The following is an 18149-nucleotide window of genomic DNA, read 5'->3' on the forward strand; positions in this document are numbered from 1 at the left end:
AAGACTCTCTGGCTGTACAGACAACACACTACACTTACCTACAGCAGACAGCACGAGATTTACACACAGCTGGGGGGAATGTAATGCTAATATTAGTTATCTACTGTAAGTGTAATACAAATCATGGTTTAAATTAGTAAACTAAGTAGATGTTGGTGGGCAATGTTTAAATGAACGGATTTGGTATAAACTGTAAGATTAAAGGAATATCCCGGGTTCAATACAAGTTAAGCTTGATCGACAGCATGTGGCATAATGTTGATTAAAACAAAAATTGATTTCGACTCGTCTCTCCTTTTCTTAAAAAACAAAAAGAAGCAAAAATTGAGATTACACTGAGGCACTTACAGTGGAAGTGAATGGGGCCAATTTTTGGAGGGTTTAAACACAGAAATGTGAATCATACAATTTTATAAAAGCACTTACATTGCTATTCCGGTTGCTGCCGGCACACTGCATGAGTGTGTGTAGCTTGATAGCCTGCTTAGCATTGCTTATTCTTATACATTCATCATTTTATCCTTTGCCATTTTACCACGTGCTTCAGGTTTTTCCGCTTTTCTACTGTTTCAACTGCGTGTATTTTATCACATGCACCCGTTTTCTCTCTTTTTCTTTTCCTGCTTTTCTACATCTCGCGTCTCGACTGCGTGCATGTTTTACGTGGATTATTGCATCAATCTCAAACATCTACTGATCAGGAACCACATCGAACCAAATCCATCTCAAACCCTCGCCACTCAAGAACAACCATTACAACAACAACAAACAATTGCGGTAAGCCATGGCATCCGCTCATGTTATTTTTTCCTGCATTGCATGCCACATGTTTACTATAGCTTCTTCTGTCAGCAGTGAGGAATTCACATGTGATAAATATAAGGAATTAGTCAGGCTGACGGAGAAGGTTAATGAGTTAGAGACACACATCTGAACACTAGTGGAGATCAGTGATAAAGAGAAGCCGGTAGATACAGTTTCGTATGCGGGTAGTACAGCGAGCAACACACACACTTTGGTTCCGGCTCTAGAGCCTCTGCAGTAGGGCGTTTGTGTGATGTCTCGGCGGCATACTCGATCAGCAAAGCGACACCACTTTCCCATTCCTGTTAGGGTTTCCAATCAATTCTCCCTATTCAGTGATGCACCCACTGAGAATCATGTTGAAAGTGCCATAATAACTGATGAGTCTATTGTAAGGAACGTGGAAATAGAGACTCCAGCCACCATTGTTAAATGCATTTCCAGGGCTCGAGCATCTGACATCAGATCAAATTTACAAGTGCTGGCTAATGCTAAACATAGATTTTCTAAAATTGTTATTCATGTCGGCACTAACGATGTCCGGCTTCACCAGTCGGAGATCACTAAAGATAATGTTTAAGAAGTGTGTGAACTTGAAAAAATGATGTCAGACACTGTAATATGCTCTGGCCCCCTCCCTGCTCATCGTGGTGATGAGGTTTATACTAGATTAGTGTCACTGAACGGCTGGATATCTGAGTGGTGTCCGGAGAATAGCATAGGATTTTTAGCCAATTGGAAGAGTTTTTGGGGTAGACCTGGCCTGCTAAAGAGAGATGGACTCCATCCCTCCAGGGAAGGTGCCACTCTCCTCTCTATTAATTTTCTCATAGTCTTAATAGTAATAGTATTTGACTAACTGGGGACCAGGTCAGGAAGCAGACAAACTGGTTAATCTGAACGTCTGCTAGCTGCCTTAAGACGTCACACAGGTCACATAAACTACAACACATAGAGACTGTATCACCTAGATATCATATAGAGACTGTGTCTGTTCCCCGAACTACCAAACACAAACCAACCCCTCACTAAATCATTTAGAAAAAATTTGATTAAGGTCAAACTTAAAAAAACAAAAAAAACAAAATTAAGATAAACATCATATAAAGGTAGGGCTAATAAACATTAGATCTCTTTCTAACAAAACACTAACTGTAAATAAAATTATTACAGATTAGAGTTTGGATGTGCTCTGTTTGACTGAAACCTGCCTTAAACCGGATGAATATATTAGTTTAACCCTCAGGGGTCGACAGACGTGCCGGCGCGTCCTGCTGGATTTTTTCCTCATAACAGTGGAAACAACTTAAAATACTCCATCATTTTTGGGCATACAGATAAGTGTAAGACATCATTAGAAACTATAAAGGGTCTACTTTTATGTGTGTACACTCACAATAACAACAAAACCTTGTGCTTTTGTAAAATAATCAGGGTGCGCTTTCAGCCGTCTCTGTCTCCGCGAGCATCTTTCTGAAACACGTCATAAAAATGAAACTCAGAGAATACTTATCATACAAACATGAAAAATATGTCTAAAGAAAGCTTATAATGTCTACTTTTAAATAAAACAATTCAAATTTAAAACAAATATTCTCCTGCAATGTAATCTGTATGAAACTAAAGAGATGTACAGTTTTTCCAGGTTCAGCTAATTATCGCTAATGTGATCCCACCTACATGCAGAGTGTGCTATTCATACAGTAATGTGCTGAGACGATCTATGCAAATGGTAGACGCCCCCAACTATGCCTTAAAAAACAAACATCAAGTTCATCATCAGATTCATTCACTTTCCTGCGCGTTTGGAAGATGGCATGTTACACAGGTGAGGAAGCTCTACAGATGGTCCTGGATAGTGACGAAGAGTTCACATTTTCCTCAGAAGAAGAGCAGGACTCTGACGATAAACGTTTGCATTTTGAAGAGCGACTTGATCCAGCCAAGGATACAATTTCAGATGAGTAAGTCTTTACTTACATTAGTTGACATGCTATTTTATATAAACATGTACATATTTTACTAGTTGGACTATTTCCAGACTTGCCAGTCAGTATTCAAAGTAGTGTTTCGGCTAAAGCAGGTATTTAAATTGTATGCTGTATGATATGAATATGATATGTAATATGATATAAAAATAATATGAATGTTTAGATTATATTTTAACTAGTGTTTATGCTGCCTCATTATCATCAACGAAGCTTGTGCTTGCAAATATCTGTTCGGGTGTAAATGTGTAAAATGTGCTGTAAATATGCCCATATTAGAAAATCAGCATATTAGAATGATTTCTGAAGGATCATGTGACACTGAAGACTGCTGTAATGATGCTGAAAATTTAGCTTTGATCACAGGAATAAATTGCATTTTACAATATATTCAAATAGAAAACAGTTATTTTTAAATTGTAAAAATATTTCACAATATCACTGTTTTTGCTGTATTTTGGATCAAATAAATGCAGCCTTGGTGAGCAGATGAGACTTTTAATAAAAACATTAAAAATCTTACCGATCTAAAACCTTTAAATGGTAGTGTAGGTCTAACGTTTTTAAGTAAAGTCTTTATGTAAAGAAAATGTATAGTCAGATTACTTCTTTTAACTTAAACTTGATTTTGTGAGTAAGCTACAAACAATACATTCAATCATTAAGTCTCCTCACATTCATTCTTTCTCAGGGGAGGGGTCTTTCTCTCCTCAGGAGTGAATCACATCAGTATTCATGATCATCCACGCCTCCTCGCATATGGCCTTTCTAACACTAAAAGTGTCTTACAAAAGTTAAATGACTAGTTTTGTATGAAAGAGTGATCAGGATGGTTTTCACATCATTTTGTAGCAAACACTCTAGCCTACAAGAACCAGTTCTCAAAAGTCTTGTGAACAAATGTTTAGTATGTGTTATATGGCCTTATTTCAGTGACTTAAAATTTTTATTTTTTCAAAAACCATGCATAAACGTTATTTTCTCAAAAATACAAACATGTACATACATGTTGCTCACATATTATTGTAGCCCATTTTGTGCTGAATACAGTGTCATCAGACTTTAGCCATTAATATGTTTTTAAGCAACTGAAAAAAGCACAAAATATCAAAGCATGTCAAAACTTCTCCAGGGCCCAAAATGTCATGGTTACTTGCGTAACCTCCGTTCCCTGATGGAGGGAACGAGACGTTGTGTCAATGTAGTGACACTAGGGGTCACTCTTGGGAGCCCGAGACACCTCTGGTCTTTGATAAAAGGCCGGTGAAAACTGGCGAGTGGTATTTGCATGCCAGTCCCCCGGACATACAGGTATAAAAGGAGCTGGCGTGCAACCACTCATTCAGGTTTTATGCTGAGGAGCCGAGACAAGGTCTGGCCATTTCAGCGGGTAGTTCAGCATTGTGGCAGGAGGGACACAACATCTCATTCCCTCCATCAGGGAACGGAGGTTATGCAAGTAACCATGACGTTCCCTATCTGTCACTCACTCGACGTTGTGTCGATGTAGTGACACTAGGGGTCCCTATACAAAATGCTGCAACTGGCTGAACTGTGTTACGTGAATTGGCGGTGTGTGACGGGCAGACAACTCTGTGCCTCGTAGCCAGCGCATCAGGCCGACACGTAACCTCCCCCAACATAGTTATAAGTGTCGAACGGCCCTTTGGGGACAAGTTGACTACCCAAAAGATAGAGACAGGCTAGCCCAGTAGTGGACTCTTTTCTCCTTCTTTTTTCCCACTCCCTAAAAAAAGGGGGAATATCCGACTGGGCCGACCAGGTCTAGTTGGGGGGTGTCCCTCCAAAGCGGAGGACACCGTGGAGACCACACCTCGCCCAGAGAGAGGTGGGGATATTTAAGTGGAAAATACGTCACATGGTCTTGCCGAACTATGTCGGAAGTATGTCATGTGGAGAAGTCTCATGGTAGATCCTACCCAACGGGGGAGGAGTTACTACAAACATGGAGACTGGGGCAGAGGGGGCTCTGCCCAAGGAAAACGCAGTTTGCCAACAGGGAAACGAATTAGCGGAAGATATACATCGCATGGGGTTACCTTACAGGGAGCCGCCACATGTGGACACCTACCCCAGAACAGGGCTCTTAGTTAGCACATGTACTGGGCCAGCAGCGAGTCTCTCTGAAAACTTGACTGCCACAGGGCTCGGAGGAAGTCAACCAGGGAACATAGTTTGTGAACACTACTGGGAATTAATGGTGCACGTCTTCAGCTCAGAGGAGGTGAAAGGCACTATGTGCAAGCGATACACCCAGCTGGCTATCCCGGGCTTATCCGCTTGTATTGTGTGCCACTACCTGGGATGAAACCGGTTTCACCCGGAGGTTGTAGAACCTTGCAAAGGTGTTGGGTGTTGCCCAGCCTGCTGCTCTGCAAATGTCTGTTAGAGAGGCACCCCTGGCCAGGGCCCAGGAGGCCGCTACACCCCTGGTAGAATGGGCTCGTAGCCCTACCAGGGGCGGCACGTCCTGGGCGTGATATGCCATAGCTATGGCATCAATGAGCCAGTGGGTGATCCTCTGCTTGGAGACAGCGCTTCCTTTCTGCTGTGCACCAAAACAGACAAAGAGCTGCTCAGAGATCCTAAAGCTCTGCGTGCAATCCAAATAGATGAATAAAGCGTGCACCGGACACAGCAACGACAGGGCTGGGTCTGCCTCCTCCTGGGGCAGCGCTTGCAGGTTCACCACCTGGTCCCTAAAAGGGGTTGTGGGAACCATGGGCACATAGCCCGGTCGGGGTCTCAAGATCACGTGAGAGTAGCCCGGACCGAACTCCAGGCACATTTCGCTGACAGAGAACACTTGCAGGTCTCCTATCCTCTTGATGGAAGTGAGCGCAGTCAGGAGGGCAGTCTTCAAGGAGAGTGCCTTAAGCTCAGCTGACTGCAAAGGCTCAAAGAGGGATCTCTGTAGACCCTGAAGAACTACAGAGAGGTCCCATGCGGGAACGAGGCACGGTCTGGAGGGGCTCAGCCTCCTGGCACCTCTAAGAAACATGATGATCAGGTTTGCTTCCCTAAGGACTTACCGTCCACTGTGTCGTGATGTGCTGCTATAGCAGCAACATACACCTTCAAGGTGGAAGGGGACAGCCGGCCTTCCAACCTCTCCTGCAGGAAGGAAAGCATCAATCTGACTGCACATCTCTGGGGGTCTTCCCGTCGGGAAGAACACCACTTAGCGAACAGACGCCACTTAAAGGCATACAGGCGCCTTGTAGAGGGGACCCTAGCCTGAGTGATCATGTCTACCACCGCGGGTGGTAGACCGCTTAGGTATTCCGCATCCCGTCCAGGGGCCAGACATGGAGATTCCAGAGGTCTGGTCGTGGGTGCCAGATGGTGCCCCGCCCCTGAGAAAGAAGGTCCTTCCTCAGGGAAATTCGTCGGGGGTGGGGGGGGGCTGTCACGAGGAGCGTGAGGTCCAAGAACCATGTCTGGGTGGGCCAGTAGGGTGCTACCAGGACGACCTGCTCCTCGTCCTCCCTGACCTTGCACAGAGTCTATGCTAGTAGGCTCACTGGAGGAAACACATATTTGCGCAGGCCAGGGGACCAGCTGTGCGCCAGTGCGTCTATGCCGAGAGGTGCCTCGGTCAGGGCGTACCAGAGCGGGCAGTGGGAGGATTCTTGGGAGGCGAACAGGTCTACCTGTGCCTGTCCGAATCGACTCCAGATCAGCTGGACCATCTGAGGGTGGAGTCTCCACTCTCCCCTGAGGGTAAACTGCCCTGACAGCGCATCCGCTGCAATGTTGAGGTCACCCGGGATGTGAGTGGCTCGCAGCGACTTGAGGTGCTGCTGACTCCAGAGCAGGAGACGACGGGCGAGTTGTGACATACAACGAGAGCGCAGACCATCTTGGCGGTTGACATATGCTACCACTGCCGTGTTGTCTGTACGAACTAACACGTGCTTGCCCTGGATCAACGGCCGGAACCTCCGCAGGGCGAGCAGAATTGCCAGCAACTCGAGGCAGTTAATGTGCCAACGCAGCCGTGGGCCCGTCCAAAAGCTGGCGGCTGCATGCCCATTGCAAACAGCACCCCAGCCCGTTTTAGAGGCATCTGTCGTGACCACGACGTGCCTGGAGACCTGCTCTAGGGGAACGCCTGCCCGTAGAAACGTGAGGTCGGTCCAAGGGCTGAAGAGACCGGCATGATGACCACGTGATGTGTCCCGCGGCGCCATGCCCATCTCGGGACTCGAGTCTGACGCCAGTGCTGAAGCGGTCTCATATGCATCAACCTGAGCGGGGTGGCCACCGCTGAGGATGCCATATGCCCCAGGAGCCTCTGAAAGAGTTTCAGTGGAACCGCTGTTTTCTGTTTGGACGCCTTCAAACAGGTCAGCACTGACTGTGCGCACTCACTCGTGAGGCGTGCTGTCAATGAGACTGAGTCCAACTCCAAACCAAAAAGAAAAGAAAAGAGATGCTCTGAACTGGTCCTTCCTCAGGGTAAGGAGCTTGCTCTTTTCCCAGTTGACCCGAAGCCCTAATTGGCTGAGGTGCGAGAGCACCAAGTCCCTGTGTGCACACACCATATCCTGAGAGTGAGCTAGGATTAGCCAATCATCGAGAGTTGAGAATGCGAATGCCCACCTCCCTTAACGGTGAAAGAGCTGCCTCTGCGACCTTCATGAAGACACGAGGGGACAAGGACAGACCTTATACTGATATGCCCGACCCTCGAATGCAAACCAGAGGAAGGGTCTGTGTCGAGGTAGAATCGAGACGTGAAAGTACGCGTTTTCAGCATCTTGAACGGGAGTCTGTGTAAAGCCCGGTTGGGCCGCAACCCACTGCCTTTTTTCGGTACGATGAAATAGGGGCTGTAAAACCCCTTCTTCATCTCGGCCGGAGGGACAGTTTCTATCACACCCTTCCGTAGGAGGGTGGCGATCTCCGCGCGCAAGGTAGCAGCGTTTTCTTCCTTCACCAAGGTGAAGTGGATACCGCTGAACCTGGGCGGACACCTGGCAAACTGAATCACGTAGCCGAGTCAGACAGTCCGGACCAGCCATCGCGATGGATTGGAAAGCGCAAGCCATGCATCCAAGTTCCGCATGAGGGGGACCAAAGGGACAACCTCTTCGGACATACCGGCAGGTGGGGCCTTGCGGCGGGGTGGAGCTCGAGGTGCCACACCATGTCATGGCCGTGCTGAGTCTAGGGACATCGAAGCACTTACCTGGCTCCTTGTAACAGCCTGGGACGGGGGAGGAAGAGGCCTGTCCTCGCAACCCGTGGAGACTGTCACATTGGGGGCAGATGTGTGCCACAGCTGGGCGCGCAGGGGCGGGGAGACCGCTGCTGGAGCGCCAATCCTGCAAGGATGAAAAGGTGGACGGTGGTCATGATGACGACTGTGCACACCGGGTATGTGACCCAGGGAAGGAGGAAACCGCTCTTTGCTGAACTGTTGGGTACCGCAGCCACTTGGGCATGCGGTGAAATCAAATGAAAAGGCAACAAAAGATTCTCCACCCGGCCCTCCACTGGGGGATGGAGTGGTCTTACTACCAGCTCCAATGCAGTGGGTTTCGTCGACCCTGGATCGCCCATCTCAGTGGCGCTTTGAAGCCCTTTGTGGGTTCTAGGTGGCCGGCCGTGAGACAGGTGGCGTCTGCTTCCTGCGGTGGGCTCCACGTCAGGGCCGGGCCGAAGGGGCGGGCTGCGGCGGAGCCGGTGCAGTCACCGCAGGGGGACGCCCTTGGCGACGAGCCGCGCTGGGGCAGGATATGCTGGATAGCCTCCATCTGCTGCTTCACCGTCGAGAACTGCTGGGCGAAGTCCTTGATGGTGTTGCCGAATAGGCCAGCCTGGGAGATAGGGGCAGCAAGGAACTGTGTCTTGTCGGCCTCACCCATCTCAACCAGGTTGAGCCAAAGGTGGTGCTCTTGGACCACTAATATGGACATCACCTGCCCGAGAGACCGCGCCGTGACCTTCATCGCCAGAGAGCGAGGTCGGTCGCTGAGTGCAGTTCCTGCATCAGATCTGGGGTGGAACTACCCTTGTGCAGTTCTTTTAGTGCCTTGGCTTGGTGGACCTGCAGGAGAGCCATGGCGTGCAGGGCAGAGGTGGCTTGCCCAGCAGCATTGTAGGCTTTGGCCATCAGGGATGACGTGAACCTACAGGGCTTGGATGGGAGCTTTGGGCATCCACACCAGGTGGCGGTGCTCTGCGGGCATAGGTGCACCACGAGCGCCTTATCTACTGGGGGAATCGCCGTATGGCCCCTGGCTGCCCCGCCACCGAGGGTAGTGAGGGCGGGGGAACTGAGAAATCGGGACCGGGCAGTAAAAGGTGCCTCCCACGATTTTGTCAGCTCCTCATGCACTTCCAGGAAGAAAGGCACTGGAGCAGGGCGTGGCTGCTTTGAGCGGCGCCACAAGCCCAGGAACCAATCATTGAGCCGCGAGGGTTCGGGGGAGAGCGGAGGGTTCCACTCTAGCCCGAAGCTCGTGGCTGCCCAGGAAAGCATGTCCGTCATTTCCTCATCAGCCTGTGACTGGGCAATCTTCCCCGAAGGGGGGAGCCCAGCTGAGGCTTCTGCCTCTGACTGGACAAGCCCGCTCTCCGATGCTGCGCTCAAGAGCTCATCAGCTTCACGGGCTCCGTGAACAAGAGGTTGAACTCGCCGTGAGACGAGCCGGTGGACTCATTCGAAAGCCCGATCGGGGCAGACGAGCATGCTGGGGAATGGGAGGTCCGCAGGGGGCTGGCCTTATACCCATAGGTAGAAGGACCGAGGTGGGGAGCCGCTGTGGTGGCTTGCTTTCTATTGAAAGCAAGCCGCGACCGCAACGTTGCCATGGTCATGTTCTCGCAGTGAGAACATGTACCATCCATGAACGCTGTGTCCATTTGGGTCGCGCCCAGACACGAAAGACAGCGATTGTGACCGTCTGAAGTTGAGAGGTAATGACCACAACCAGGAATAACACACAAACGGAAAGGCATCTTTAAAAAGATGCATCTTTAAAAAGACGTTCCATGTGTGCCGCTCTTTTAGAGAAATATACTCTTTCAGGAAAATATACTCTTTTTTTTCTGCCGAACCGCCCAGGGGCATTCTCTGCAGTGCACCAGTGCAGAGGAGGGAGAAGCCGCTGAAATGCGCTGTCAGATCCAGCAGAGGTGAATGAACAATCAGCTCAGTAAACATCGACCGTTCGGCTCCGAAGAGAAAATCTGAGTGAGTGGTTGAACGGCAGCTCCTTTTATACCCGTATTTCCGGGGGAGTGGCATGCAAATACCACTCGCCAATTTTCATTGGCCTTTTATCAAAGACCAGAGGTGTCTCGGGCTCCCAGGAGTGACCCGTAGTGTCACTACATCGACACAACGTTAAGTGAGTGACAGATAGGGAACACTCTCAGACCCCAGAGAGTTAAATTAATCTACTCCTCAGGTTATTGTTATAAACATGAGCCTCGTCTGAAGGGTCGAGGAGGAGGTTTTGCTACAATTTACAGTGAAGTTTTTGATGTTACTCAGAGGACAGGATATAAGTTTGAGTCTTTTGAACTAATAATGCTTAATGTGACATCGTCAGATATAAATAAAAAATCTCTGTTGTCTTTTGCCCTTGCTGCATTATATAGAACACCCAGGCCATACTCAGATTTCCTTGGTGAATTTGCAAATTTTCTATCAGATCTAGTAGTTAATGTAGATAGAGATGTAATTGTTGGTGACTTTAACATTCACATAGATAATGAAAATGACTCATTGGGATTAGCATTTATCGATATTCTCAACTCTCTTGGAGTCAGACAAAATGTAACAGGACCAACTCATCCCCATAATCATACGCTAGATTTAATTCTGTCATATGGAGTTGATGCTGATAATATAGAAATTCTACCGCAGAGTGATGACATCTCAGAACATTTCCTTGGCTCTTTTTTGATGATCTTGCTCTCCATTCACAAGCCGGCGCTCAACAACACCCCCACCACCACAAGTCTTCTCTAGCACTCTTGATAGTGTCACCCCACTTCGATTAAAGAAAATTCAAGAAAAAAGCCCTCACCATGGTATAATGATCACACTTATGCTCTCAAGAGAGCAGCTCGGAAAGAATACAAAATTAGAGATATTTTGCGGTACATGGTGTCTGTAGCTACAGACAGGCACTAAAAGCTGCCAGGTCAGCATATTTTAGCAAACTCATACAAAATAACCACAACAATCCTAGATGTTTATTCAGTACCGTGGCTAAATTGGATAGGAATAAAGGATTGACTGAACCAGATATTTCGTCGCAGCACAATAGTAATGACTTCATGAATTTATTTTCTGGTAAAATTGAAATAATCAGAAATAAAATTGGAACTATGCAATCAACTGCCACAGCACCTCAGAAAACAGTGTCTCATAATTTTCCTCATGAGCAACTTCAATCCTTCACTGTCATAGGTCATGAAGAGCTAACAAAACTTATCAAAAAATCCAAAGCCACAACATGTATGTTAGATCCAATATCAACTAAGCTCTTAAAAGAGGTATTCCCTGTAATCTCAGAACCTTTTCTTAATATTATTAACTACTCGCTATCCTTAGGATATGTCCCAAGAAACTTTAAAATGGCAGTTATCAAACCGCTTATTAAGAAGCCACAGCTTGATCCTGAAGAATTGGCTAATTACAGACCGATTTCAAATCTAACATTTATGTTGAAAATACTATAAAGGTAGTGTCCTATGAACTATGTTCATTTCTACACAGAAATGGTATATATATGAACAATTTCATTCAGGATTTAGGCCCCATCACAGTACAGAGACTGCACTTATCAGAGTTACAAATGACTTGCTCTTATCATCTGACCGCAGCTGCATTTCTCTTCTAGTGCTTTTAGATCTTAGTGCTGCCTTCAACATGATAGATCACACCATTCTCTTGAATAGGCTGGAGAATTATGTTGGCATTAGTGGACTTGCATTAGCATGGTTTAGGTCCTATTTATCAGAACGCTACCACTTTGTATGTGTAAACGAGGAATTGTCAAATCAAACAAAAGTTAAGTATGGAGTGCCACAGGGATCAGTTTTCGGGCCTCTGCTTTTCTCCTTATAAATGCTTCCCCTGGGTGATATTATCAGAAATCATGGAATAAGTTTCCACTGTTATGCCGACGATACCCAACTTTATATTTTTTCTGTACCCAACGAAAATTAGCAGAGTGTTTCAAAGAAATGGATGGCCAGAAATTTCCTTCTACTCAATTCCGACAAAACAGAGGTATTCATTATTGGACCAAAAACCTCTAAATATAAGCTGCAAAAATATAATTTGACTCTCTATAGATATACTGTTACATCGTCTTCTACAGTGAAGAACTTGGGTGTTATATTTGATACCAATCTGTCCTTTGAATATAAAATTTCCAATATTCGTAGAACAGCATTCTTCCACCTCAGAAATATTGCTAAATTACAACACATGCTCTCTGTTTCTGATGCCTAAAAACTAGTTCATGCGTTCATGACCTCAAGACTAGATTATTGTAATGCATTACTGGGAGGATGTCCAGCAAGTTCAATAAACAAACTTCAATTGGTTCAAAATGCAGCTGCCAGAGTGTTGACTAGAACCAAGAAATATTATCATATTAGCCCCATTTTATTAGATTAGATTCAATTCAACTTTATTGCCATTGTGCAGAGTACAGGTACAGAGCCAATGAAATGCAGTATTATTATCATCATTACATTGACTACCTGTTAAATTTCGTATTAATTTTACAATTCTGTTAACTACATACAAAGTTTTGAATGGTATAGCTCCACAGTACTTAAGTGACCTTCTGACATGCTATATTCCATCACATTCATTACGATCACAAAATTCTGGCTTGTTAATAGTTCCTAGAATATCAAAATCCACAAAAGGAGGTAGATCATTTTCCTATTTGGCTCTTACACTATGGAATAGTCTCCCTAACACTGTTCGGGAAGCAGACACACTCACTCGGTTTAAGTCTAGACTAAAGACACATCTATTTATCCAGGCATACACCTAATGTATCCATCAACTCACAATTAGGCTGCTTTAGTTAGATCTACCGGAACCAGAATCATTTATCATGATCTATAATTCTGCATAAAATTTAATGACATCTACGCTAATATTATTCTATTTGTTCTATTCATATCCTGAGGTTACAAGAGCCGGCCAGATCCAGCTCCGTTCCTGCTTGGTGTCGGACTCCAGTGCTATGTGTCTCTGAGTGATGACGACAAAATGCAGCCAGTGCTTGCCAGACATCACTTCAGTCTTTTACGATGGACTTCAGATAATGAACTGATGCCAACTCCAACTGTAAGACATCAGATACTTCATATGCCACTGCCTTAACCTTGGATTTAGGATGGATCCCACCAAACCTCACCTGCCGAATGACCTGCCGGTTGAACTGCGATGCACCTCACTGATTTCTGCCTGCATCACCTTTGTCTATTGATGGTCTACATTCTTGAAATGGAATACATAGACTATCATTTAATTGCCAACAAAAGCCTTTATCAGCCAACTAACCAAGGACAATGCATCTATGTGAACTTTTGCACTTAATCTAGGATGGACTTCAAAGACATTAGTCATTAATCTTACAGTACATAAAAAATATTTTTATTTAAACACTGGACCTTAACACTTACTTAGTTTACTAATTTTAAACCATGACTTGTACTGCACACAAATAACTAATATTGGCATTATATTCGTGCTGTTTAGCCAGAGGGGAACTGGCCCCCACAGTGAGCCTGGTTTCTCCCAAGGTTGTTTTTCTCCATTAACGAAAATCTTATGCTTGCTCACAGGGGTTCTAAATACAAATATTATTTAATTATTACATTTTTATACACAATTTACAATCATATTTAATCAAACTACACAATGATGACTCTAAGACTTTATAGATATTACAGTTTAATTTTTTTGTTAATGCATGATTTCCTGTAAAGCTGCTTTGAAACAATGTGTGTTGTGAAAAGCGCTATACAAATAAAAATGACTTGACATTAATTCTTCTTTTAAAACTCTCTTATTATTTGAGCTGTAAAGTTGTTTAAATAGTTTTTTAACAGTTTTTTAGGTCATTTTAGGGTTTTAGGGTCCGGTGACATTACATCGTCATGGCAACGAAGTTGTAAAATTGGCTATAACTTTACACAGATGTGGCTAGTAAGTGATTTTATCACACTATAATCATGTTACACGAATATCCTTTGTCTTGTGTCTATACTTTTTCTATAAATTTTGTATTTTAATGTTCAAAAATTGGCCCCCATTCACTTTCATTGTAAGTGCCTCACTGGAACCCAGATTTGTGCTTTTTTAAAGAAAAGGAGGGACAAGTCAAAATAAATTTTAGTGGTAATTAATATTATGCCACAAATGCTGTCGATTGAGCTTAACTTGTATTGAACCTGGAAAATTCCTTTAATAACTAAAAATCTTTGAAGTCCATCCTGAATTGACTGTGGAAGTGCATGTAGATGTATTGTTCTTTTTATTTGGCTGATAAAGACTTTAGTTGGCATTAATTTATCTTCTATGTATTCCATTTTAAGAGAGTCCATCCTTTGACCAAGATGGTGCAGGCAGAGATCAGTGAGGGGCATCGCAGTCTGGCTGGAAGCTCATGGCAGGTCTTTTGCGGTGAAGTCCTTCCTAAGTCCGAAATGTTGTATTGCCTAATCAATGCTTTACTCATCTGCCACATTAATGTTATTTATTTTAATTATTATATTGTTTATATATTTTTAATTATTTTTATTTAGTGGCCTTTCTCTGCAAATATTGATATACAGTATTTAATTCAGTTAATTAATCAGCATATGATGTAATTAATTCGATTAAACAATTTAATCGATTGGCAGCCCAATGTTTGTCCAATACCATATTTCATCCAAATACACGGACTGAGGTTAGAACTGAGTTAAATATAACAAGTAGATTACACATTAGAGATACAGGTACATCTTAGTTAAAAATAACACTTGGATAACAAACACAGATAAAGGACATGATTTGGTGGATAATCCATCAAAGCTAACTTTATTATGTAAGAGTTGCAGTCTATAAACCAACACAAACCAGCAGGCTGATGCCACGCATACTGTACACATGTGTCCCAGGATGTTCTTCACAGACTCACAGTCTGGTGTATATCCAGACTCCACTGAGAGATCAGTGGAGATAATAACACACACACACACACACACACACACACACAGAAAGGCAAACAGAGACATGCACGGGTGAGCGAAGTGTGCCAAAATTAGCCATGGGTGGCAGGAGGTGCTCCATGTGTAGTCATGAATGAGAGAGTCTCGGCCTTCTTGAGTGGCCTGTATCACCTCTGATAATACTCAAGTGTCAAGGTATTTCTAGACATTCAAGGGTCTGTTTTAGGCTTAGGTGGTAAAGATAACTATGTCTGTGATTTTCACCTGGAGGGTCACAACACAAAAATGACTCTCGGGTCTGTACTGATAGGGTCATAGACAAAATGGAATAACAATGCCAAATGCAAATTAAAAAATTAAACTGTAATTGTGTAAAGTTAGGGTAGCAAATTTAACAAGCTTATAAACTTTTAAACAACAACAAACAACATATTTTTTGTTGTTGATGTCAAAGGCCATGCATCCAAACACATTAATCTGTATTTGGCCACAAATTAATCTGTCACTCAAAAGAAGCTAGCCATATTGGGCAGATGGCAACATAGACAGGTTGTGTGACATGCCTTCATCCAAACGAATGCATTAAACTATGTGAGGTACATGAAAATGAAACTCTGACTACATTAAAAACAGGTTGCAATGACAAAAACATGGTTTGTGTTGACAACAGGAAATTATTGGCTGTCGAGAGCGTGAAGTATCAAAATTCAAAGAAATGAATTATACTTCAGGACTTTTTAGTTTAGTTTTGTATGAAAAACAGTTTTGGTACTGTGTTGTGTCACCACTTACTGTCCAATATGGGGTTGAATCAAAACCAGTTGAGAACCACTGACTTAAGTGCTATATATATATATATATATATATATATATATATATATATATATATATATATATATATACTGCATTTACATTCTGAATAGGCTGTTTGAAAGCACACGATTTGACTCCATAAAATTTTTTGGCACAAGAGATTGTATAAATTACTATAGTGATATAATGCCTTACAATATAAAATATAATCAGTTATGTTTATTTATCAGTTATGCTCTCATAAATTACAGTAAACACAGCTTTAATTAATTACTAAGAGTTACCTATTCATGGTTATAACTGTTTTATAATACACAATCAACATCAAATGTCATGTTATATTGTGTATTATTATGCGTAATAATCTTTAAAGGTATAACCATAAAAAGTATTAAAACATATTTTAACTTATTTATGAAAAGTTTACAGATAAAGAATTAGTAGTACCCCATTATTATAACCCTCATGCATTATACATAGACTTCAAAAAGTTGATTTAGATTTTATTTAGACTCACGGCAGCTTTGTAGATGTCGTTCATTGTGTCACGCGTGAGGAGATGAGAGGAGGTGCAGGCTCTAGTGGAGATCAGAACGGGTTTTATAGCAGCAGTGCAGGACAGACTGTTCCCTACTGAGTGTGGGATGGTCCATCATGCCACTCTGATAAAACAACTATGCACTTCTGATGGGGTTTTCACTCTAGAATAGAATGACCAAAGAACATCCAACATCATTACTTGCATGGATCACTAATATAACAGGAACATGACACCAAATGTGAATTTACTTATTTTCAGTAGAAAGAATCATGTTTCACAGGGTTTGAGATCAGATGGACATATTCAAATGCAAGAGATGTGACAGAATGCATCATCTAAAAAAAAAAAAAAAACACATAAATAAAAAACAACTAAATAACATTAGCTAAATAACACACTGTCTGTGTGTCATTTCTGCACATTTCTGCATTGTTTTCAGCTTTGACACAGAGACAAAGGCATCAATGCACTTAACTAAATATAGCAGCTGCATCAGGTCAGCATTACAGCCCCAGAATTAAAGACCACAGAGAGACATTGTGACAGACTGGGCACACCCACACACACATTTTAATACTTTATTTGCCATTAAAATTTTGACAAAGACAGAGCAGGTATGAAATATAGGGTGATTCGCATGTCCTAACATTTACACACACTCCCACAGGCATGTATTCAGACTGATCTCACAGTGAATTTGGAAACCGTGGGTTGACATTTCTTGAGCTAAAAACTCTATGCTTACCCAAATTTGAAGCTCTGCCCCCAGTGGCTCAAGCAGGAAGTGTTTTTGAAGGGCACGCGTGAGCTCCAGTTTTCGTGTGAAATGTCCACAGATGGGCACCAAAAATGTGATGTAAAGATAGTTCTTTTTAGCTGTAAAGGATGTAATACAGTGAAGAGGAATGCATATTTCATGAATTCTACCCCCAAACACCAACTCTAAACCTTATCGCCGGAGTAAAAATGTATTCTTAGAGGGAAATTGGAACATCTAAATCGTTTCATAATCACTCATAATGGGAACGTGATTATTACCTGGTTTCACTGCCAGACAAGAACCTGGGTTTTCCATGCTGCAGATGCAACACACCAGGAGAAGGTAAACACATTTAAATTGATACAAAATGTGTGATAGAAGATAGTGCTTGTCAGTAACTCTTCATGATGGGGCCAATATCAGGGCACTAAATCATTCGGAAACAACATGGCAACTTCCCATGTGATCAGGTTGAAAATACAGATAGCATCATGACATTGATAATATAACACTAGATAAAATAAACTGATAATTTGCACTGCTCAGGCAGTTCTAGCTTGATGGGCTACTGTAGGGGCAGTGGTGGCTCAGTGGTTAAGGCTCTGGGTTACTGATCAGAAGGTCAGAGGTTCAAGCCCCAGCACCACCAAGATGCCACTGTTGGGCCCTTGAGCATGGCCCTTGACCCTATCTGCTCTAGGGGTGCTGTATCAGGGCTGACCCCAGCTTAGCTGGGATATGTGAAAAATAATTTCACTGTATATGTGTTAATGTGTGATAAATAAATTTAATTAATTATTATATATGTTAAAATTCAGGTCTAGAAAATGATTTACACCACTAGACGATGATTTACACTGTGGTAGACTAGAGAATGTAAAATCCTGCCATATATATATATCTGTCACAGTCAGTCACTGATATGTTATTAAGAACTCTTATTTTGATATGGATTTTTGTCTTCTGTCATTAGTTTGCCCCAAACTACAATTCCCATGGTGCACTGCCCTCATCA

General features: G+C 43.4%; 1 protein-coding gene across 1 annotated transcript in view; it reads right to left on the minus strand.

The window, feature by feature from the left end:
* Nucleotides 1-16482, minus strand: part of tnnc1a (troponin C type 1a (slow)) — a 35867-nt gene extending 19385 nt beyond the window's left edge. Inside the window, exon 1 of the mRNA XM_051660456.1 lies at nt 16351-16482. Within this exon, the coding sequence (XP_051516416.1) occupies nt 16351-16374 (24 nt within the window). The 5' untranslated portion in view covers nt 16375-16482. The remainder of the gene's footprint in view (nt 1-16350) is intronic.
* Nucleotides 16483-18149: the final 1667 nt, after the last annotated feature.

This window comes from Myxocyprinus asiaticus, chromosome 28, assembly GCF_019703515.2.
Source record: "Myxocyprinus asiaticus isolate MX2 ecotype Aquarium Trade chromosome 28, UBuf_Myxa_2, whole genome shotgun sequence".
Classification (NCBI taxonomy): domain Eukaryota; kingdom Metazoa; phylum Chordata; class Actinopteri; order Cypriniformes; family Catostomidae; genus Myxocyprinus; species Myxocyprinus asiaticus.